General features: G+C 40.9%; 1 protein-coding gene across 7 annotated transcripts in view; it reads right to left on the minus strand.

The window, feature by feature from the left end:
* Positions 1–24,030, minus strand: part of CRIM1 (cysteine rich transmembrane BMP regulator 1) — a 208,363-nt gene that overhangs the window by 151,943 nt on the left and 32,390 nt on the right. For 6 of the 7 annotated variants that reach the window (XM_051842985.2, XM_051842989.2, XM_070069255.1 and 3 more), the window contains exon 2: positions 15,641–15,814. The exons of the other annotated variant lie outside the window; for it this stretch is intronic. In XM_051842985.2, coding sequence (XP_051698945.2) covers positions 15,641–15,814 — 174 coding nt within the window. The remainder of the gene's footprint in view (positions 1–15,640; positions 15,815–24,030) is intronic. 7 annotated transcript variants of the gene reach the window in all.

Genomic DNA, 24,030 nt, shown 5'->3' on the forward strand with positions numbered 1-24,030 from the left:
TTAAAGTTACTGTGTGATTAAAATCCCTCTGGGGCCAATGCTGTGGCATAGCAGGTAAAGCCACCGCCTGCAGTGCTAGCATCCCATATGGGCGCCAGTTCTAGTCCTGGCCGCTCCACTTCTGATCCAGCTCTCTGCTATGGCCTGAGAAAGCAGAAGATGGCCCAAATCCTTGGGCCCCTGCATGCACGTGGGAAACCTGGAAGAGGCTCCTAGCTCCTGTTCAGTGCAGCTCTGGCCATTGTGGCCAATTGGGAAGTAAACCAGTGGATGGAAGAGCCCTCTCTCTGTCTCTCCTTCTCTCTCTGTGTAACTCTGACTTTCAGATAGGTAGGTAGGTAGGTAAATAAATAAATCTTAAAAAAAAAAAAAAATCCCTCTGGACTGAACAGTAATACAACTAAGTTGTGGCAGAAACTTCACATCAGTAGAGACAGTAAAACACAGCAAAGGAGTCCTGCTACAGAGCTTTAGATAGCCAAATATGGAGGCTTCTCCCAAACATGGCTTGGCCTGGGCTGGGCAGCGAGGGCTTACACTCAGAAATTTGGAGAGCTCCATCCCCATGGCGATTTCCACCTCCAGCTCTGCTATTCTCCAAGTATAGAAAGCGGAAGCAAGCAGTCTGTCAGCTAAGAGCCATGCCCTTTAGTTTACCTGAATTCTTGGTTATTCACTGGAATGTTTGTAATGATTCTTTTGGGAGTCATCTTGTTTAGCAATGAGCATACCATCTAATCACGACCCATGGCGGCTCTTGTCTACCCAGAGGGAGCCAAGCTTTCTGACTTCTTGCTTTAGAAATGTCAACAAAAGGAAGACAGTTTTTCAACTTTATCTCTCAGGTTTCCTTTGCTACTCATTAAGGTCAGCTTCACTGTGGTGTGGGAAGCAGATAGACAACACAGTTTAATAGCAAAGCTGGGTGTGGTTATTACGGTGATAAGGGAAATGAAAGTGGAAGGAGTCTGAATAATATTTATTCAAAGAGTCATAGCTTGTCCTCCATAGGCTATTTACAAAGTGTATAATAATACACCAATTCTTTTAAAAAATTGCTGGAGTGTACAATGAGGGGTTAGATTCTCTAATTTCCATAATCAAAGAACAAAATTTTCAGGAAATTTTCAACCAGAAAACTGAGCACAATTATCAGCACTGCCATTCTAAGTAGAATACAGGAAATGCAGACATCCACATACAGGGTAAGATAAAAGAGACCACATGATTTCCATGTTTTATCTATTATGTTACCATACATGTGTACGTGCTTACATATAATTAACTACATAAATTCATACATGCACTTGGGATATACTCTGTCCTTTTGGCACACTAAGTACACAGATGCACATGTGACATCTATTGTTACAGGAAACAGATATTTCCTGTGCACACGAACACACTATTACAAATCCATATGGGATGCACTCTCCCATCTAAAGAGGTGTGTTGATCCTTGACAGATCCAAAGGACCCCCGAGGACAGCAATGTAATAATCCTGGAAGTTAGGCAGACAAGAAGCCAGGCCAACAGGCAGGAAAGAACACCTAGTAACATTTTGGGGAGTTCCATGTTGCACTGGGGTGTAACACCACAGCGTAATTTCATTTGAAAAATTCCCGATGGAACAGAAACAAGTCGGCTCTCCCTCAGGAAGCATTCAGAAGGCTCCATGGTGATTACCAATAGGAATGCAAGGGCACTGAGAACATATAAATGGAACAGTAGTATATTTTCTTTTTACTACAGAGATAACTATCACTTTTAAATGTTATATGCTAGGTGTATATGCAGTTTAAAAACCAACTAGTTACCCAGCCAGATCTGTGTCAGACACAACTGAAAATACGAGATTTTGTTTCTTGCCTTAGAAAAGAGAGCAAGCAAGGTCCTCCAAGGTCATACAGCACGACCATCATGGGACAGGTCACTAGTCCCCTTCTCAAGGGCTCCAAGATACACCCAGGAGCTACTTTTCAATGCTCCTCTCTGCCAAGAAGGCAAACCGTGTGGCAACGCAGAAACAAGCGTCCTCTCATGTCCACTGTTGCACAAACACACCTCTGATATTTACAAGAGCTCTGAGAGACAGCCTGCACTTTGCTTATTTTGCCAAAGTAGAAGGAGAAGTAAATAATAAACCTTAGTAAAATAAAAGTACACGAACAAGATCAGAATGTAGTCTAGACACCTTAAAAATGTCCTTCTATTAGGGGACAACCAGTGTTCTTACCTTGATTTCTAAATTTTGCGACTTAAATCGTAACAGATCATTGGTACACAGTTGGAAGAAAAAAACTATTTTCCAAACCAAATGAAAAAAAAAAAACGACAAATACATCATTAGCTCATTTTCTGATGAACAGCTTTCCTCCATGTCTACAAAACTTGGCTTTTATCTACAGATAAACATATGGATCTATTAAGAGAAAGAAGTATCAGTTTTGAACATTATTAAATTCCTGTATTGTTCTTTTGTTATTGGAACAGGAAAAGAAAGGCCACTGATAAGAAGAAAGCACTTCACTTGCTTTTCGGGAAATTAAAAAAAATCCCAGTGACAGAGAAAAGAATAATGAAGTGCAGGGAAACTAGGAAGTTGTCAGCTAGAAACAAAAAAACACATCCTTGACTTAGAGGAACATTCCAACCCCTTAAGAACCCACACAAACATTAATTCATCTGTGCTAATTCCTTCCCTCCTCCAACGTTACAGGCACCACTTACTGCTGTCACTTCCTCCTGATGCAAAAAACACTTAGCAATAGAGACTACAAATCAAAAGCAGGAAGGTACCTTATAAAAAGGATACCCGAGCTTACAAAGATCAACAATTGATGTGAATCCACTGTTCTTTCCTTAGAGAGTGTGCAGAATTCAAAGAATGGTCTCATAGGTTTCAAAATAAATTATTCAAATGCCCCAGGGCAATTTGTTTAGGGAAGGCCAATATGAACTAGGGAATGAGTCAATTTTATTATTAGAACATTTCTAAATTTTAAATAAGTCCAAATACTGAATTTTAGTGGTTTTAAATACCTTCCTTGAGAGAATCATACATTTTACAAAGATGACAGACATAAGAATTCTAGAAATAAAACATGTCTATGAATCACAAGACAGCTTTTAAACTAATTAAGTTAGGCTCCATGTTACTTTCTATTTATCACTGTCTCCCACAATGTCTCGTATGTGCAACCCTAGTGAGGTCGGGCATGGCTGCTCTGCCCTTATTACAACTGCTTGTGTGTCGCTATCTCCCCAGTTCGGGCTTCTTAGGGCGAGAGCCTTTCCATACTCCTCTGAGATGTCCCTATGCCATGGGCCAGCCCCAGGTCCATTTTCCCCCAGCGAGCAGGTCAGGGGCAGGAAGGGGCAGGACTGACAATGGTGATCCCTGCTCCACCTTAAAGAGTGCTCCTGTTTCTGGACTGAATGCCTTTAATTGGAATTGCACAATTAGAATGGATTTAAAAACCGAACACTGGCTAACAATCTATAGTGCAATCAATCAATGATGGGAAACAATTTAAATTTTTTCCTAAATGTAGGTGCTGGTGGTAAAGAGAAAGCTGATGGTGTGTTCTCAGGTGGGAGAAAACAAGAACAGAATGGGGTAGCCAGGGAGGAAGAGAGACAACTAGGAGATGTTCATTGATAGAACTGACTTCACATGAAGTGGAAGAAACTGTAGGTTTATGTTTGCATGCATCCTGCTTCTTCCCACGAATAGATTTTTTAAAATACTAAAATCTTATTACTCAGAAGAATAAGCTATACCTAGCTTGGTTGAGTTTCCACAACCCTGGAATATGATTTTGAAATACTGAGTGCACTGGTTAAGGAGGTCTGAATGGCCTGAGATATGTGCACTGGAAGAGCTCAGGACCTGGTCTTGCACACCCTCTGGCTGATGGCAAGGAGCTGGCCTGGGGCAGCAGGGGGCGGAAATTCCCATGCACACAGAGGGACAGTTCCAGCTCCTCCCGGGGAACCGAACCCTGCTATGAGGAGTGGTCTCCACTCACAGTTCTTGGCAGAAGCTCAGAAGGCCTCTTGGGCTTGGATTCCAGATTCTTTGCTCATGTCGGGAAAAGCCTCTGTGGGGGCCAAGGCTCAGCAGGACACAGCTGGGCCAGGCAGCAACTCTGAACCTTTGAGTGATGCTCTGGGAATAACAGAGGCAACCTAAGTAGAGTCAGAAACCACAGACACGTGCGGGGCTGCTCAGGGCTAACCCTCAGAAAACCTCAACCTGCAAAGGCAGTCATCCGTTCAACCAGCATTTTTTTAAACAACTCTGGTAGGTAGAAAAATAATGTTGTAAGTAAAAAGACATCACTGGGTAAATGCGTTTTTTTTTTTTTTTGGTCCTTTTAACCATGATAATATATTCTTTTTAACAATTTGCATTAGAGACTTGGCATTTAAATGAGAAATAAGGCACAGACCTGCAGCAAACACTGCTCACCTACAATATCTTGTATTTCTTTAACTAACCTGGGAGTAGGTGTGAGATGAGGTTAGACAGAGATTTGGACTATGCAAATCTTGAGACAAAAGTGATGATTGAAGGTGTAGAATTAAAGAGTTAAAGCAAGGATGGGGGAAATCAATGAACAGCACAGGACATTGCTTTGCTATGTATATTGTGACTGCATGCAACGCAAGGCTTTAAATGTCAACGTGGAAATTCAGTTTTCACACTCATCCTTTTTGTAACCCTGGTGGAGGTTACAAAGCCACCTCTTTCTCTTGGCAACAGGGGTTACAATCATGGCTTTTTTTCCTTTTGATGAGCACAAGAATCCCAACTAGAAGGTCACCGCATGGCTTCCAACAATTAAAACGCAGGTACAAATACTCAACTAAAGTTCCTCTCCAACGGTACTTGGCCAAGTTCCTCGAGTTTCCTGTTTTTATTTCCCAGATATTTGAAACTGGTTTCCGTCCTTTGGTAGACCTTTTTATTTTCCTTGTACCAGTTATCAAGACATCAAAACAGCAATGATTTAAAGCATGTTTTTAAAGACAATTCTCCTAAGAATTTGTACCTATGATATGAAATTTTAAAATATGGATTTAATTGTCAATCTAAATAAAAAAACTCTTACTCTGAAAATAATAAGTTTGTACTTTCTTAAGCCAGGGCATTGTAGCTACTTAAAATGAAACAACATATCTAAATGTTAAAGTCACTTCATAGATATGGTTTTGAGTATATATATAGATATATATACACATTTACAAATACACCGTGTTATATATGTATATATATATTCCAAAACAGGAAAGAATGTATCAATTTGTAACTGTCTTTACAAAGACAGAAGGACAGCATTGCACTTCTAAAGCTGCACTAAAGCCTTACTGCCTTAAATAAGCTTCTTTAACGCACCTGGGCAGCCAAAGGAAAAACCCACTGGGCCCATGATGGTTCTGAGGTCCCTAGCCTACCTGCAAGGTGAGGTAGAATGGTCAAGGGAAGTGTTAGTGTTTCTAAACTTGATAAGCAATGTTAACTGGAGTCTTCTAAAGCGGAATTCTCACACAATTTGTAAGAGCCAAAGCAAAGCATTCACAGGCATAATAATGCCTTCTGATATAACCAGCCTAAAAAAATAGGATCTACTTGTTAATAGGTTGTTAACGAAACAACCGGACTTAAAAACTAGAAATCTGTACACATGGATGTCATGAAGGACAGAAAGCTTGGCTTCAGAATAATAAGAATCAGAGTTTGAGAGATTACCTTTGGGAGGTTTTTGATAGTTACATACACATATTCTATTATCGTCAACTAATAGTTTGGAAAGGCCAAGAGTTTCCATCAAATATTTTCCATGACACTTCATAAACCTCACAAAATGTACAGTACCCACCCCATTTCCAACTTCTCCTCAAAAGAACAGCCACAGTAATGATCAGTTGTAAGGACAGCCTTCTAACATCACTGTAGCATAATCTGGCAGTGTGAAGCAGTTACATCTCTTCACAGTAAACCTGAGCCCATGAATAAATGATTACATGGATCATATCTATCATAGAAAATAGTATATAGGAAAAATTTAGGGATACGATGTAGATCAATATAACTGTAAAAAAAAAAAAAAGATGGATGTAGATTTTGAACATATTTCTAAAGTTTAGCAAAGATCCAACAGGTAAACTTGTATTAAGGACCAACTCTATTAAAAATGAATGATTTCACCAAGCACCCATGTCTCAGGATTTGCTTTGTCCTTCACCATAGCTGTACACAAGAAAGATGAATTTCCCCCATTTTTAATATTTACTTATAAATATTTTAATATGCACAATGAAATCATTATTGTGTATTAATATCTGAAGTAAAGGAATTTACAACACATGCTTTGTTTTCAAAAACAATAGAAATCAAACACAGGTCTTGTGATTAAAGACATGATGTTCTCTCACACAAGCACAACAAATCTGTCTTTGCACAAGGAAATGTTACCATATAAACATACTATGATTTTGCTGCTCCAAGTGTGTGGAAAACTGGCAGGAGCAGATTCTCCCAGGGTTTACTGGAAATACAGATTCCCCAGACCTAGTCCAGTCCTGGTTAGCCACAATCTGTGAGACCATGAAGCTCTCACATGTTGGAGTAATCTAGAGGATACCTATGTGCCTGACACCCAGGCCTGCTGTGGACCTTGAGCCCTAGTGGGTGCAGAACCGGGAGCATCTGCTTTCCCTGGGATGACAGCAGGTTTCTTAGCACAGCCAACAGCATCTCCATACAGCAGTACCAGTGGCCAGAGTGTTAGGAGGGAATTCTCTTGCACTATTCCAAAGGTGGAATGAATGTTAATAATATGCCAAGCTCCACCAGATCACATTTTCTTGAGATGTTTTGAACATTAACCCCTACTACTAACAGAAAACACACACACACACAACTTTTGAAGAACAAAGTTTGATGAGTAAAAGCATACAGTACATTTCTTTCTAAATCCTAATTAATTTTTTGTTTACTGACAAACACTACAGATGGTATTCAGAGTTCGAATACTTGATTAGGCCACACATAGCACAGGTTGTACCATAGGCTACAGACCAAGGAATAGATAACAACCAAGAATAAAACTCAGCACTTACACTTCACTTGTGTGAAAAAAATGTGAAATAAGTGAAATCTAAAAAACTAAAAATGGAATAAGAAGCTCATGGTATTAACATTTCCTTAGGCAGAATTGAAACAGTAAATTTAGAGCACAGCATAATTAAAAGTTAATGCTCTGAGGCAACTGTTATCTAGGTTGTGAAAAACTGAAAGAAAAAACGTCTATGAAACAGAAGCCATTTGTCTCTGTGTCAAAATTAGTTTAGCTTCAGAGAGCAGAGCCAATACAACATAAAATCAAACTTCCTTTTGTCTTAGGCAACAGCTATAAAATTCTATATAAGCTAATTCTTTCTCATATCTAATCTTTAATTTCTGGGCAGGAGAATACAATGTATACAATGTACATTTTCATAGTGGATGATTAAAATATTGACAATTATGATATATTAAAAACCAAAAGCAAGCTCCTACAATGTGGTACAGTTTACGCACCTGCAAGCTTACAACTATTTAGAAATTAGTCCTTAAAATAAACCAAACTCAAACTGGCAGCTCTCATGGGTAGCAGCAAATGGTATGTGCTCAACACTCTTTCTGAATGAATCCATGAGTAAGCACATGAGTGAATCAACAATTAAAGCAATTCGACAATGGAAGAAAGGCTCAGCAACGAGAGACACCGGGGGAGGATGCCCAGGAGAGGAGTCTTGCAGACTGAGACTTTCTAACTATAATCCTGTTTCTTGACTTCCCTCACTGATCATTCACTCTTAACGCACTGTAATCTGAGGGGAAGGTCTAATCAGCTCTAGCACATATAAATACTTTTAAAGGCTTTTATGAACAAGGGAGTATGAATGAGTCAATTAATTGACAATTAAAATTATACATTCCTTTTACATATATAAATAAATCCCAGTATCACTGTGTGTGTGGGAGGTGGTTATCTGTGTTTCAGGCTAATCTTCAGTTAGTGGCTGGTACTGCTCCCTAGATTTTCTCCTACTAGGCCAAGAGTATTCTCTGCTTCCTGCACTGGCTTCACTGCACAGTTCTCATCGTGCTGTGCTAACACTGCCAGTCACTTTCCTCTCCATGATGCACATTATTGTCACGTTAATTATTCCAAAAATGCTCATCCTCCTCACATCACTGATAAGACTCCAAAGTTACTAGGACACCACACTCTCCTTGGGAGACTGACTCACAAGTCCTTATCTCCCATTCAAATCTGAGTTCCAGATCCCTAACTCCTTCCCCTTCATTCTCCATAGATACCTCAAACATAACAAAAACAAAGGCAACATCCACCTCATCCGACCTCCCACAAAGCTGCTCTCCTTGTAGTCCCTTTTTAGGAAATGACATCACTGTTTACACAGACCATCAGTTTCCTAAACATCTATCCTGACATCCTCCACTTTCCCAAGCCATTTGGCTTGACAATCATCCCTCCCTCCACACACTGCCCGCTACCCCCAATCCAAGAGTCTTCCCCTTTCTCATCCCCCAAACTCAATCAGCCACCAGAGCCCACCTTGACTTCCTGCTCTCAGTTGCCTCTGTCAATCCTCTTTTGAGCTTAAGCTTGCTTTGATCCTCTCCTTTACCTTCTGTTGAGTCACCCAGCAAATTTATAAGAGCTGGAGTCACTTTTCAGGTCTCAAAATCTTGGATTTCCACATAATGAATGAAGAGCAATTCTTCCTTGTCCACTCAATATAACAGTGATATATGAAATCCCATTATAAATTTTGATTGTCCAAACTTTCAAATAAATACATCTTTAAAAAAGTACATTTAACAGCATATTTCATGAATCCCATACCAATAGTCTTTCAGCTGGTCTCTGCCTCATGATAAATCAGCGTGAATTGGGTTATTCATTTTCCCTCTACAATCTCCAATTAGGTTTTACTCTTCATGGAAAGGTCTGGCTTTCCTCTGGGGTTCTATCTTTGTAGTCCTCTCAATGTACTAACCTATCTTTGCAATCCTCAATGTGGTAGCAATGCATGTAGGAATGCTACTTAAGAAGTTAGTTATATCAAAAATTACTTAAATGACCAATAGCTCTATGCGGCAAATTGAATTTGCCCAAAGCTCTTTTCTTTTTTAAATGTTTATCTATTTGAAAGGCAGAATTACAGAGAGAGGAGGGAAGGGGGCGGGGAGAGAGAGAGAGAGTGAACTTTCATCCACTGGTTCACTCCACAAATGGCCCCACAGCCCGGGCTGGGCCAGGTTGAAGCCAGGAGCCAGAAGCTTCTTCTGGGTCTCCCATGTGGGTGCAGGGGCCCAAGCACTTGGGCGATTTTCCACTGCTTGTTCGGGCCATTAGCAGGGAGCCAGATTAGAAGTGGAGCATCTGAGACTTGAACTGGAGCCAACACGAGATGCTGGTATTGCATGTAGTGGCTTAACCCTTTACGCCACAAAGCTGGCCCCTGCCCAAAACACTAAAGTCCTCTCTAAACCTACTCTTTGCCCTATACCATTTGCTTAAACCCCATATCTAAATGCTCGCCATGACCTCTCTTTCCTTCTCTACCCACATCAGCAAGTTCGGTTAATTCTAATTCTAAATGACATCTCATATCTGCCCATTCCTCCCCAATTCCAGCTCTCGGGTCCGTGTCACCACTATCTCTTTCTTAAGAGAACCCGTTCCTGTGGACTCTGTTCCCAACCTCGGTCAGTCTCTGCTCCACCATATTCAACTTCTAAAACACAAGTCAAATTTATATCACACCTTTGTTCACAATCCCTGAACAGCATTTCCTATGTCCTCATCCCTCATTGCCAAATGCTCACCCCTCACTGTCACCTGCAAGGCCTCAGGTGATCTGGCCCCACCCCGCCACATCGCCCTTCTGGCCCTCCTGGGGTCCCTGCACACAGCAAGCTTGTTCTCACCTCCAAGATTTTCCAGCTACAGCTCCCTCTGCATGCCATTCTCTCCCCTCAGAGCATCCCCAAGCTGCCTCCTTGCTTTGAGACTTCGATTCAAAAGCCCTTCCTTCACAGAACACTTTCCTGACAGCCCTATGTAAAGCAATGTCCCCATTAAGCTCTATTACAGCATCTTGTCCCTTGTTTTGCACAGTTCTTACCACGCCACAGGATACTTTCTCCTTCTTTTATGTATTTACTCTCATCCACAACCCCCCCACCCCCACCCCGAATGTGCTCTCCATGAGAACTGTATCCTCAACAGCAAGAAACAGTGTCTGGTACCTATTCGGCACTTGATACTTTCTGGATGCAATAAATAGATGAATGTCTTCCAGAGTGTTCTGTATCCTTCCCTGAAGGTGACATGGTTTCGTGTTTCTGATTAGTTCTTGAATTTATTAGGGCCACTTTGAATTACAATAATTTTTTAAAGCCGTGAACCCCAAACTTAGAAAATCATATACAAACTGAAAACTTCACTCCATATGGAAGTCTTTTTATTTATTTCAAATGTAATTCTTAGCTGTCGACTTTATAACTGCTATGCTGAGAGGGGCCCCTCCAGAGGCCTCTGTGACAGCTTTATAACTGCTATGCTGAGAGGGGCCCCTCCAGAGGCCTCTGTGACAGCTGCAGACACTGGCATTGCTTTTACTAGCTGGGTCTCCCCTCCAACCTATAGCACCTCAATTTCACTTCTGTGATGCTCAGTGCACCATTCACCATCAGTAGGATGGCATAAAGTTATAAGCTGGGTTAAGAACACAGTGAGATGACCAGCAGGTCACTCCCTTTTCCAGATTTCTCCTTTCTTGGGACAAACAGATCCCTGTGACAAACCACGCTGTGCAAAGCCATGGCTGACTGTTAACCAGTCATTTTCAACAGAAATTGGGCCCATGATTTCTCATTATGCTCTGATTCCTCTCACCTATCTCTGATACTGCACACCTTAGTATTACTAACTGCCCCTAAGAACTGTCCTAAAAACAAGGCTTTAACCAGACCTATCCACCTTCCCATAAGAAATAATCAGAACCAAGTCTATAAATTTTACCATTATTACTGTACTCTCATCTGCATCTGATTTTGCAGTCACTCCATGCTCCACACAACTCTCCTTTCTAAATCCTTTTTGGTACCTTCTAGAACCCATGTTCGGGCATCTACATAATGCCTTTTGCCCACATCCTCCCCTCTGAATGTTTCTTTCTTCCATCTATTCTAGAGGAAGCCTGGGTAGCCCCCGACCACTCTTTTCCCTCGAATCCCTCTTAAGTGAGGATGGCTTTATTTCCCGCATTACGTAAGCCCTCCATGTTTAAACTCACTTTGAGATCACTCTTCCTTTTCTCCTTTTTAAAAAATAAAATAGTGTTTACTTGAAGCAAATGCAATCTGCTTACATCATCAGCTGCATGCAGTTGTTAAATTTACCTACAAAACTTCTGACTCTGCACCACCTGTTCATGCTTCGTCTTCATCACTTAAGGGGACAATTCATCCTGGCACAGCTCTCTGGCCTCCCACTTCCCGGGACCTGGTTCTTCACCCCTTCTCAGCAAGCTTCGTTATCCAAGGTCGTTCTTAGCCCTTTTTACAAATCAATAAGAATCTTGACAACAAGTATCTGTTCTACAAATTCCTCCCAACTTCCTTGGTTGCCCCCTCCTATGTTCCTCAACCACATTAAGACCCCCGCCCCACTGACCATATTGCTTAGGCACTGTTTTTGTCCCCTTCTAGTATGGATGACATGGTCAATCACCATAAACATCCTCTTGCCTGACTCTCAATCCCAAAGGATGACTCTTCCTTTCGTTCAGACTTGCCAAGGAAAACCGCAGCGCTGATTACATCCCCATCTCTGCTGCACCTGCACCAGAGCTGGAGAGAAACACGTATCTGTGTGGTTGGTCTCTCTTCAAATTTGTAACTACTAACCTTAAGTAAACTGTTAGCACCAGCAAGTGACCCTATTACATTTCCCTAATGCACTTGTCCTTTCTTTCTTTCAAGATGCCTGTTTTACATTTTCTTCTTCACCCTCAATTTTCCATACCCTTTCTTCTACCTCACTGTCAGATGATGGCCTTGTTTTATACTCTTTGGAGAAACAGAAACAAGACATTGCTCACAAGAGCATTATTTTTAAGCATTTCATTATTGGCTTTTTCCTCTTTCTTAGATCATTCTTGTCACACCCAGCTATGCTGTAGTATCTCCTGACCCTATGTCCCCTAAAACAACTACCTCATTTTTCAGTTCCAATTTATCATAAAATATCTTAAAAGATTTTCCTATTTTTTTTAAAAAAAATTATTTGTTTAAACTCATGGTGCCAAAATGTTCACCCTGACGTATTGCTATTACTTGCTTTTCACTCTATTCAGGTTAGAAATCCTCGAGTCGTCTTTATGTACTGTCATCCCTCTCTTATCTGCAGGCACCTACTGTAGGCGCTTCCATCAAAATGCTGTGCATCCATCCTTCCTTGCCATCTCCCCTGCTAGCACTCTAGCCCATTCTCCTGCGGCACCACATCTAAATAATGGAAACAGCTCTCTAACAAGCTTCTTGGCTGTAGCATCTTCCTTAGCTAATCTATTCTGCATCTCCCTAGAACCGTAGTCTGTCTAAAATTGATTTTACTACGCTCTGCTTCTCTCTGCTCATAAGCCTGCAATGATTTCTCATAGCTCATATTACCAGGCTTAAGCTCCCTGTACAATGCTCAGGATGTTTCATAATCTGGTCCCATTCTGACCCCATCATTAATTCCTACTACCTACAGGCATAAAACCTTCTTCTTTTAGACAGGTTCCAGTTTCACAACATCTTACATATTCTCACTTATACACTAGATTCTTTTGTTTTTATTGTACTCATTTCTGAAATCATTATTCAAATTCTAAACTGTTTAGATTCTACTCTTCCATGATATATATAATTCCAAGTCACACTTTCTTGACCCTGAACTCTATAGAATTCCAATTATCAAACTTCTATCAATATTAACAATTATGTGTACAACAATACAATATCTTCATTAAGTCTCTCATACTGTATCTACCTGAATATATATATGGCTTTTTTCTTCAAAACTGTCTCAGCCAATAGAAATCCTCTACCCCTAACTTCTTCCAGAGCTCAAATATCTGTAGTATGCTTTACTCTGAATAACAAAACACTGTTTATATAAGATACATTAACCTCATATGGCCTCAACCTGTTCTACTTTTAGATTATACAGGGACCATGATAGAATAAGACTAAAAAAAAAAAAAAAGAAATTTAATTAGATACAGTAATTATTCCTGTGCGAATGATCTCACAATTGCAAGTGTTGAATCCTGCAAACAGCTTTTCAGAATCACTTTAAAAATCAATGAAGGTAAATCTTCATATTGTAAAAATTATAGGTATATACTTAACTAGTTACAAATGTAACCATCCTAGTTTTATGTGGGTAGATACTGGGTTTGGGGACAAAACTGCCTGCAAAAGTATCTACTTAGATCTGCTGTGTCTCAAAAAGAAACTTGGCCAGCAGCAAAGAGGCTGTGCTTGAGAGCAGAGGGGGTCACACACTGTGGAATGTGGCTTGTGTGTGAAGACAAAGACAGCCTTACTGAGGCACTTGAAACACTGGAATAAAAATGGTTTCATGAAATTTAAGAATGGCAAAAGTACTAATTCTAAATTGCTGTCTTATTTTATGCTATGGGAATTTAAGTATGAGTAACTAAATTAATAAGTTAACAACTCAAATGAACACACTACCACGTCATCTATATCCTTACATGTCTCTATTGCCAAATTTGGCAAACAGGCAACGTGGGTGGGAACAGAGATGAGCAAAGTGTGACCAAGAAATAGAAATGAGTTAGGTAACTGACTGCATTGTCTAAATTCATGATGTGCCTGGAAGAATACTTGGCACAGTTAGTTCTAGGCCTGCTACTCATCAGTTATGTGGAAGCTCGATTTCCTGATGTTCAAATTCAAGAACTGGCTTCAACACTATCTATACCCTCTGCAATTTAAAATTTTTATTTTTATTATTTTCTATTATATACTCTTCGTATTACCCAGGCTGCTGAGTCATCAAAACAAATGTTAATCTACAGGCCATTATGAATTTCTAAGTCTTTAATTTTTAAAAAATTTTAATTAGTTTTTAATAGATTCAATGTGTTTTGTAGATATAATTCTAAGAACATAATATTCCCTGCCTCCCTCCCTCTTACCCTATATGCTTCTCTCTTTTTAGTTTTGAGATGACATATTTTAAATTTATATTACAGTAAAAATCTTTTTTACCTTTTAATATAAGTTGGACACAATACATTTCAGAAGCTTCCATCCTGTCCTACTTTCCTTTTGAACTGGAATTTTGGCCTCTGAAATCCTTGGTATTCCAAACTGTATTACCTACCTTTCTTCTAAAAAAAAATTATTTTATTCAAAAGGAAGGGAGAGTTGGAGAGAAAGGCATTGATCCTCGATTTGCTGGTTCACTCCCCAAATGCCCACAAGAGCTTGGGGCTGGTCCAGGACAAAGCCAGGAGGCTGAAACTCTACCCAGGATCCCCATGTAGGTGGCAGGGACCCAAGTACTTGAGCCATCACATGCTGCCTTCCCAGGGTGCACATTAGCAGGAAGCTGGATCAGAAATGGGGCTAGGACTCATTCTAATATGTGATATGGGCATCCCACATGGCATCTTAACTGCTGTGCCAAATACCTGGTTCCCTAATCTTCCTCATCATAGAATGACATTAGAGATAAATGCGTATTTTAGAATGTCTCCTCCAGCACTCTTTTCTTTCCCAGAAAAAACTGATGCTAGTTGGTCAGAGGCAGGGCTGAGACTCGAGTCCAAGCCTCACTCCTCATTAATTGTGGCTGGAAGCCACAGCACTAAACTCTCGCTACTCCACTTGGGTTTACTGGGCTCATGAATCCCATTTCCAAGTTGTCAACCCTTTTTCTAGATTGTACACATGAATGTAAAGAAGTTATGAGCGATACGAATACAACTGTCTTGCTAGTGAATGTAATTTATGACCTCTCTCTAGAGTTGAAGTGCCTCACGGATCTATCTATACACACATGTTCTTGCCCCTGGCAAAATGAACCTAAGCCTTCAAGCAGCACCAGCACCACATGATTCTCCCATTATCTTCTAAAGAGAGACTCCTGCTTGCCAGATGAGCTGCACTTCTAATTAGGAAGCTCTCCTCGTGGAGAACCATCCTATGGTAAATCAAGTGGAATGGACCTGGTGACAGCAGATGCTGATCTCAAATACAGCATTTGGGAAATTATCCATTAGGCAGAGGTGACCTAGGCAGGCTGGCACAGGCGACCCTGCTCACAGAGACCGCAGCATTACCTCTGTACAGCTTCCAAGAAACACACACACCCCAGCACCTGGTAAATTTTAGGCATCTGGTTTGGCACTGTAAAAGCTACCAAGCTCCATAGCTTCCCCTCTGCCTTTTCAAGCTCAAGTATGATCACTGCTCAGAGTTGCACAATGCTAAGGCTGACGACTAGATCGTTCATGAAAATGAACACTTACCTTCAATCCTCTTTAAAGCTGAAAGGCACATATCCTTCCTTGGAAACTCAAAGGGATTGTTGCATGTTCGAATGGTATCACATTCACATTTCCCATTGATTATATTGCAGCCAGAGATAAGGTTTTCGTTGCATGGTTCAAAACCAAGCAGCTGGTCATCATCCCAGTTCTCATCTGTAAAAGAATCAACAACCAGATAATGTCCGCTTGTAGCTTCACTCAAAGGCCTATGAAAGCAAAAATGTGCAGGGATGTCAAGATTAACATTCAGTTTTGACACTGTAATTTGTGAAAGAACCTTGGATTGAAGTTTTACAAATAAACAAAACCCAATCTCCTAGAAACTTAGAAGGTTGAGGTTATAAAGCCATATATGTCAACATTAAATAGTCAAACATTTGTATTCAAAACCCTCTAGTTCTGTGTCACTACAACAAACATTGAGATTCCTGGATTTCTACACATTCAATAAAGTTGTAAGAGTTACAGTTGTCAATCTATAAAATTATTCTTTAAAAAGCTAAATTTTTATTCTCTCAGTTGATATCTGCTTCAGGTTTAAAATAGCCCTCCAAATGAATACAGCTAGACAGCTAAAAAACAATCAGACAGCACTGGAAAAGTCAAGAATGAGATCCAATGGAGCAGAGTCCCCTCTGCCGATTTCAGAACAGACTGCTCACAGCCAAAATCAGCAACAGCCACAAGACTAAGGGTGACAACTTAGTGGAGTTATCAAATTCTGCAGCCAAGACCAACTCAGGTCCTGGTCATGGGAAGTGGTAGCCTACAATGAGTAAAGCGGATTTAATAAACAGTGTTGGTGGGATCCACTGCAGACAAATGCAACAAACACACTGAACCCTCCAAGGCAGGCTCAATTCTTAATATTCCTCCTCCTAGTTGAAACACCTCTTCTAGGAGAGCGGACTATTTCTCTGTGGACATTATATGGGATTCCTTCTTGTCCCCCCTCACTCCCTGCTAACATTCTAAGACTTACTTATTTATTTGAAAGGCAGAGTTATACACAGAGAGGGAGGGAGAGAGAGAGCGAGAGAGCGAGCAAGCGAGCAAGAGCGAGAGAGAGCTCTTCCACCCACTGGTTCACTCTCAGTGTGGCAGCAACTGCCAGGGCTGGACCAGGCTGAAGACAGGAGCTTCACAGGGTCTCCCATGCAGGTGTAGGGGCCCATGCACTTGAGCCGTTTTCCACTGCTTTCCCAGGCCACAGCAGAGAGAAGGATCAGGAAGTGGAGCAGCCAGGACTCAAACTGGCACCTATTTGGCCTTCTGGTGCTGCAGGTGACAGCTTAATCCACTTCACCACATAGATATTTCATTGCACCTGGACTCAGTACTGCTTATGAAACAACAAACATGTTTGGTAATCATATCTGGAAAGAATTTTTAAAAGTATTTGGATTTAATAAATCTAAACCTGTTGTTTACACTAACACAGGTATAAATGTCTTCTATGAAGACACCTTCTTGTACCAGTGTAAACAAATAGCTGTAATTTTTATAGAGCTTTTACTTCTAGTGTCACCACTTAATGCATAAATTAGGCAAAAGACATCTCTGTTTCTCTCACTGGCATAAAAAATTTTCTTGTCAGAGGGTCTTCAGAAGAATATAATTTGCAATAAAAAGAACTTCAGGGCAATTCTTTGAAAAGAGAGTAGAGAAAATCTCTTGTATTTTGATTACAGGGGATCAGGCCCACTTACTTGATCAAAGCCTCAGACCATAGTAAAATGTTTATCTTTTGGAACTCAAAGTTTAGACAGAAACGCAATTTATCTGTCTTAAAATCTGATTTCCTATTTAGCCTATGTTTGGTACTTAAAGCTAACACATACATAACATATATACACAAAAAGGTATATTCCTATCTTCAAGGCAACAGTGAAATTACTAAAATACTCGGCAAGGAAAACCAGCAAAAACTATACTGAAACAACATGGAAAAGGTGTTGTCTTCACTTACAACAGTATTTCACAGAGCTCTAAATGATTTCTTATTTCTGTTTAACTGTTGACATGATACTAGTATTACTGTCCTGAATTCAGTGAAATTTGCCAAGAAGTTTTTGGTGACTATATATGCAAATTTCTAATTCAAAGGAGAGTTCAACCCTAGGAATTGAAATACTTAAAAGAAATTCAATTAACATTTAAATCATTGCAAAACTACCAAGAGTTCTCTCCTTTTCCTTCATATTCCTCACAGGAAACCTTTACTGCTGCTTCCTAAAGTATATGCAGTACCACCAAACAGAGGATTCTACCTCAGAAGGTTTTTGTCATTTAAAACCTCTTCCCTCCATTTTAACTGGAACTCCCTGAAGATACAGGCTTGAACTTCCTCAATGGCTGCTGACCTCAGCCCCCTCCTCATTCCACACATTGTCCCCAGAATTATCTTCCTTGAAATCAAGTGTGCTTGATGGTTCTTTTTTTTTTTTTTTTTTTTTACAGACAGAGTGGGGAGAGAGAGAGAGAGAGAGAGAGAGAGAGAGAAAAGTCTTCCTTTGCCGTTGGTTCACCCTCCAACGGCCGCCCCGGCCGGCGCACCACGTTGATCCGATGGCAGGAGCCAGGTGCTTCTCCTGGTCTCCCATGGGGTGCAGGGCCCAAGCACCTGGGCCATCCTCCACTGCACTCCCGGGCCACAGCAGAGAGCTGGCCTGGAAGAGGGGCAACCGGGACAGAATCTGGCGCCCCGACCAGGACTAGAACCCCGTGTGCCGGCGCCGCTAGGCGGAGGATTAGCCTAGTGAGCCGCGCCGCCGGCCGGATGGTTCTCTTTTGTCAACAGGAAAAGTTTAGACTTGTTCTTGTCAAACATAACGTTCTTTAGAATGTGGCTGTCTTACTTCTAGACTTGTCACTCAACCTTGGCTCCCGTATCTTAACGCTCTAGGCATGCGAAGGTTCTTGCCAGGAACCTAACCGCTTCCATGCTTTGCGTATGCAGCCTCTTTTGTCTACAATGCCTCCTTCATGTCTTCCTCTTCAGCCTTCATGACCTGGCTCAAATGTTTCCTCTTTTAAGACCTCTTCCCCAGCTCCCCAGAAGAATTGAGCCACTGCATCTTCCATGTTCCTGCAAGCATGTGCACAAAGCTCTTGTGCCCCAAAAGTGGTTTCTAGAAGTCAACCTTCCCCAGGAAGCAAGAGTCCACACAGCCAGGAGCCGAGTCTCATCCAACTTGAAATCCCCTGAACCTCAACACTTAGCAAAGCGTTCAATAATCCTGCAATAGCATAGTCAATGCAGTTGTCTGCTTTTTAAACTTATTAAAATATATGTATATTTTTAATAACAAGAAAATTGTCCCAAGATAAACATGTTTAAACAATTCAACTATAATTTTAAAACTTAATTTATTCATATTTTATTTGAAAGGCAGACAGACAGACAGATCTTTCATCCACTAAATCACTCCCTAAGTGCCCACAATATCCAGGGTTGGACCACATCAAATCCAGGAGTCTGGAACTCCTCTCGGTCCCCTACATGGCTGGTAGGGCCCAAGTGCTTGATCAATCAGCCATGGTCTTCTAGGGTACACATTAACAGGAAGCTGGATTGGAGGCAGAGGAGCCAGCATATGAAGCAGGCGCTCCAACATGGGATGTGAGAGTCCTCAGTCGCAATGTAACTGCCAAATACCTTCCATTAAACTTTATTTTGAAAAGTTGTCATTAAGAATGGGTGCTTGGTATAGAAGTTAAGACACTGGTTGAGAAGCTTATATCTTGTATTGGATTGTTTAGGCCTGAGATGAATTTCCAGCCATGACTGCCAATTCCAACTTCCTGCTGACGCAGATTCCAGGAGACAACAGATGACGGCTCAAGTGATTGAGTTTCTGTCACCCATGTGGGAAACCTGGACTGAGTTACTGGCTCCCAGTCCATCCCAGCTGTGAGCACTGAGGACATTCTGCATAGTGAACCAGAGGATGGGAGCTCACTTACGTGTTCAATCTCTGTCTCTCTCTCTCACTCACTCTCTCAAAAGGTTTATCCTAAGAGCATTGTAAGACAGGCACACATCTTGAAGAAATATTCGGACATACTGACACATTTCTCACTCAGCATCATCTCTCACTGGTTTCTTTCCCAGGTTAGCTGACTTTCAACCTCTTATCATCTAACGGACATCACAATCCTTCCAAGAAGCCCATCTCGGAGCCAATGTGTTTTCACAGCCAGGTGCTTTTCTCTCACGTCCTCCAGGAAGGCCACCTCCCCTGAGTGCAGAACCAGACTAAAAGACAGCCGCCCTCGTGGATCTGCCTGATTCCACTCTCTTCCGCTCCTTCTCAGCAGAAGCTCCCTGGACACAGCACCAGGTTGCACCCTCAGACACACATGTAAGCCTGACCATCCCTCAGAAATGTCCCAGCCACCATGCCAGTCAGGAAGCACCTTTGACTGAAGTCAAAACTGGCTGACATGATTTTCTGAGAAGAAATCCTTTCAATTCTCTGCCCCCTCCCAATCAATATTTTTTCTTCTTGGCTTCTTGGGGTGGGGGGAGCCATTGTAATCCATTAACTGTACTTTGAAAATTTATATTTACTAAATAAAAAATTTTAAAAAAAACTTTAAAAAAGGGTAAAAAGTATTTTTGCTTCTTGGTAAACAGTTCCCCTAGCAAATATCACTTTACAGGATCAGAGCATTTTGAGACAAATGCTTTTATGGTTTTGCATTACAGAATAGTTTAAAATCAATTTAACAGGAAATCAATAGTATTGAGAGGTAAAATTTAATAAAGTTTGATTACCCAAATCAAATCTGAGCAAATCTGAACTCAGTACAGGATGAGTAACCATTATCTGAAATGCTTGGGACCCTAAGTGTTTCAGATTTCAGTTTTTCAGAGTTTGGAATAATTGAAAATACTCTAGACTGTGTTACCATTGAAAAAGATTGTTATTAGAGCATTTTGGATTTCAGACCCAGCAAATTCTGATTTCAAGTCTCTCTTCCTCTTAATAAATCCATATATACGACAAAGGATCAAGGCCCTGATTCTCTTGACACAGTTCCCTGTTTCTCCTTGTACTGGTCAGGGGAAGAAGGGGCTAAAAACAGGGGTACTGCCTTTTATTTACATCAAGCAGGGTCTTTTCCTGCTTGATATATCAAGTGTATATGATAAAGTGTATTCTTCTAGCCTGAAAGGTCAATTTAGGTTACTCCTGCAAATGTGCTTTGCTGTCCATAACTTTTGCAAGATAACAAGTCAGATGTTAAATATGGGAGTAATAATTTGATGTGTGAGTCCAAAATCATACATATTCCAGTATGTCCAACTGTGGGAATACTACAGCAAGGAGCCAGGCACACATAACTGCTAACCCAACATGTGCACTTGGATGTTTAGAAGAAATCCTGAGAGATGACACATTTCCTTGAGACAACCACTGTATGTCAGCATGCAGCAGAATTCTTTTATGCATACCTTCAGCTTCATCCCACAGAACAGTAGTAAGAAGTATGATCAATGATTAAAGCGTGATAAAATTAATAACTGGTACTGCTTTCAATCAAGGGCATCCTTAAAGGAAACTGATTTTTTTTCTTTAATTATTTCTTCCTTACTTTACTGCAAGTATACTGAGGTGAAGACAATCAATTATTAGCATAGTTTGGTACCATGGCCTCTACTGATAGGAAGATGGCAGTAATTTCATGCACCATTGTTTGCGTATCATCAGTGCAAAGTTGGTACACAGAGAAAAAGCAAATAAAATTTTAATACTATTATGGAAATAGTTTTGACCTCAGGTACCACCTGAAAAGGCTTCAGAGTCCCCCACGGAACACCTACGGGTCTGTAGCCCACACACTGAAAACTGCTAATCTAAAGAACACATCCTGCTGGTATACCTAGATCAAGTTCTGAAATACATAGAGGGCTCCGAGTACCTCATCTCCTAGTTCCCACTGAACCATAAACTACATGTTTCCATCATGTAATTTAGCTAAATGTAATTGGCAAAAAGGAAATTGGTATCAGCCTAAAGCAGAAGTTGTGCTGTTTCATATATGACTTATCCTAGCACATTAATGTTATGAAAAACCAGGAGCAAGTTTTCTGACAATTAAAGGAAAAGTCTTAGCAATGTGTGAAGCCCTTAAAAGGCTAATAGCATCATTTAAACTCCCTCCTTCAGTGCAAAAGATGACTGCTTTAGTGGCTAAAATTTCTATCACATATCTAGGGAGGCTGCAAGTACAAATGAAAAAGCTAAAATGCGTTTCCTTGTATTTCAAGAAACATGAAGAAACAACTTCCAGATCTTATGTTTAAGTCTGATGAAACGGCTGTCCATCAGAAGTAAATGTCTTCAAGAACTCATGCCCTGAAAGAAAGCAGAATGAGCTTCAGGGCATGGCAGGCTGCAAAGGATGGGCTGCCAACGCAAGGTGCAGCCAGCTGCCCATGCCAGGGGCAGTTTACCTCTATCGGTGTTTTTATTGGGGCTATTATGGTTTATATTTATCCTCTGTATAGACATAGTTTCATGGGTTTTGACTTTCCCCTATCCTCTATTTCTTAGAGCCATATTTAGTCTTGATCTGGATTTAGACTTTCTGCTCCACAGAGTAGCTCCCCATAGTCTGGGTGTTGCCTGAAATCCCTTCCTTCTAGACTGGAGAGCGCAGATTTTGAACACGAAGATGAGTTAGAAAGGAGTTTCCAGGCTGTGGGTAGGAAAGGGAGCACCGCAGAGGAGAATGTGGTGAGGGAGGCCTTACACAGGAGGCACAGAGACACATTCAACTCCAGACCCAAGAGCAGCAGCTCTAGGTAACACTCCCAGCCCCTCAGTGCACAGGTGTTCCAGCAAGCAACCAGCCATGCAGATGCTAGCCTGGTCCTGGATTCAACACCTCTGCTTGCTCGTGTCTGACATGCTATAACATGGAGTAAAACATTTCAGGTATTACGACTACACTTACTATAAAGTAGGACTGCATGTTAATCTGAAATCTGCCCTCCTGAAGATGGAAGGCATTGGTATACTCATAGCCTTACCTTTTCTACCTTGTACCTGTTTAGGTTAATGGAGTTTACTCCAAACTCACAGATAGATGCACCCCATTATGTGGCAATCCACTTAGCAGAAATATGCTTCAGCAGATATTAAAAAGCAAGAAACAAATTCACGGTACACACTCTGCAGCTCACAGTAATAGAATTCTGTTGGCAGAGGAGAGGCTTCTGGGAATATATATCAAATTAATTCTTCAGCTGTTCACATATCCCTGTGGCTACAGTAAGATGCAAATAGCTAATACTGGTATCTCTTTCCATGCCAGCCTAGAAACTCCAGCGTAATGTAAAATTGCTGCTCTTAACTCCCCCAGCTCCTGGCTGCCTGTTATCAGGCATTCGGTTCTGCTCGAGGGGAAATCTAATGCAGTGAGCTTTCATTCTCCTGCTTCAAGCTTAAGGCCAGTGTTCCAAAGCTGGTACTTCCCTCTCCCTCTCTTCCTCAAGCTGCAATCAGTGTAAAGCAGGAAGGGCAAATTTATGGTTATCAGTAGAAATGATTCAGGTTCCAAAAATGTGTTTTACAGGCATTTCCACAGAGTGAAATTATGGCAGGCACATGTAACCCTATACTAGAGTCTACAAAGCCTGAATCTCTAAAACAGAAATACTAAAATATGCACACAGGTAGGTGCTGAAGACTATTAAAGTAATGCAAACCTCTAAACATAACAAAACACTGATGTGTAACATGTAAAAGTGAGGAATTCCTTGAAAAACAAGCATCACTGTTCCAATTTACTACATCATCTTACAGTAAATCATTTATTAATGACAATGACCCATTCCTATAATTTTCATAAGACATCTTAGCAATACAACTAAGAACAGAGAAGGACTACGGCATGCAAATTTCATTCATTCATCCATTCTTTCATACATTTCTCAACAGACACTGGTATCGACTGAGCATCAAAAACTGAACAAGCTGCTAAGAACTTAACATGCTAGGAAAGGGATGAGTGAATCTCTCAATGAGACACCCAACACTGCATGTCAGAATTCTTGAGCTTAATGCCTGCATGGTGCCTGATAGCAGCCTTCTGCTTGCAGACTCTGGGAGGCGGCAGTCGTGGCTGAAGAGATTGGTTTCCTGACACCCACATGGGACACCTGGGTTGAGTGTTCAACCACTGGCTTTGGCTTTAGCCCAGTCTCAGTTTTTGTCAGCATTTGGGGAGTGAACCAACAGATAGGTTGTATCTCTCAAATTATTTATTTCAATTAAAAAGTTAATAAAAACCAAGAAGCTGGGAAAGGGACATTGCAGCAAAATGTTCCACAATTTGAACCAGAATCATCCCAAGTA

This window comes from Oryctolagus cuniculus, chromosome 2, assembly GCF_964237555.1.
Source record: "Oryctolagus cuniculus chromosome 2, mOryCun1.1, whole genome shotgun sequence".
In the NCBI taxonomy this organism is placed as follows: Eukaryota; Metazoa; Chordata; class Mammalia; order Lagomorpha; family Leporidae; genus Oryctolagus; species Oryctolagus cuniculus.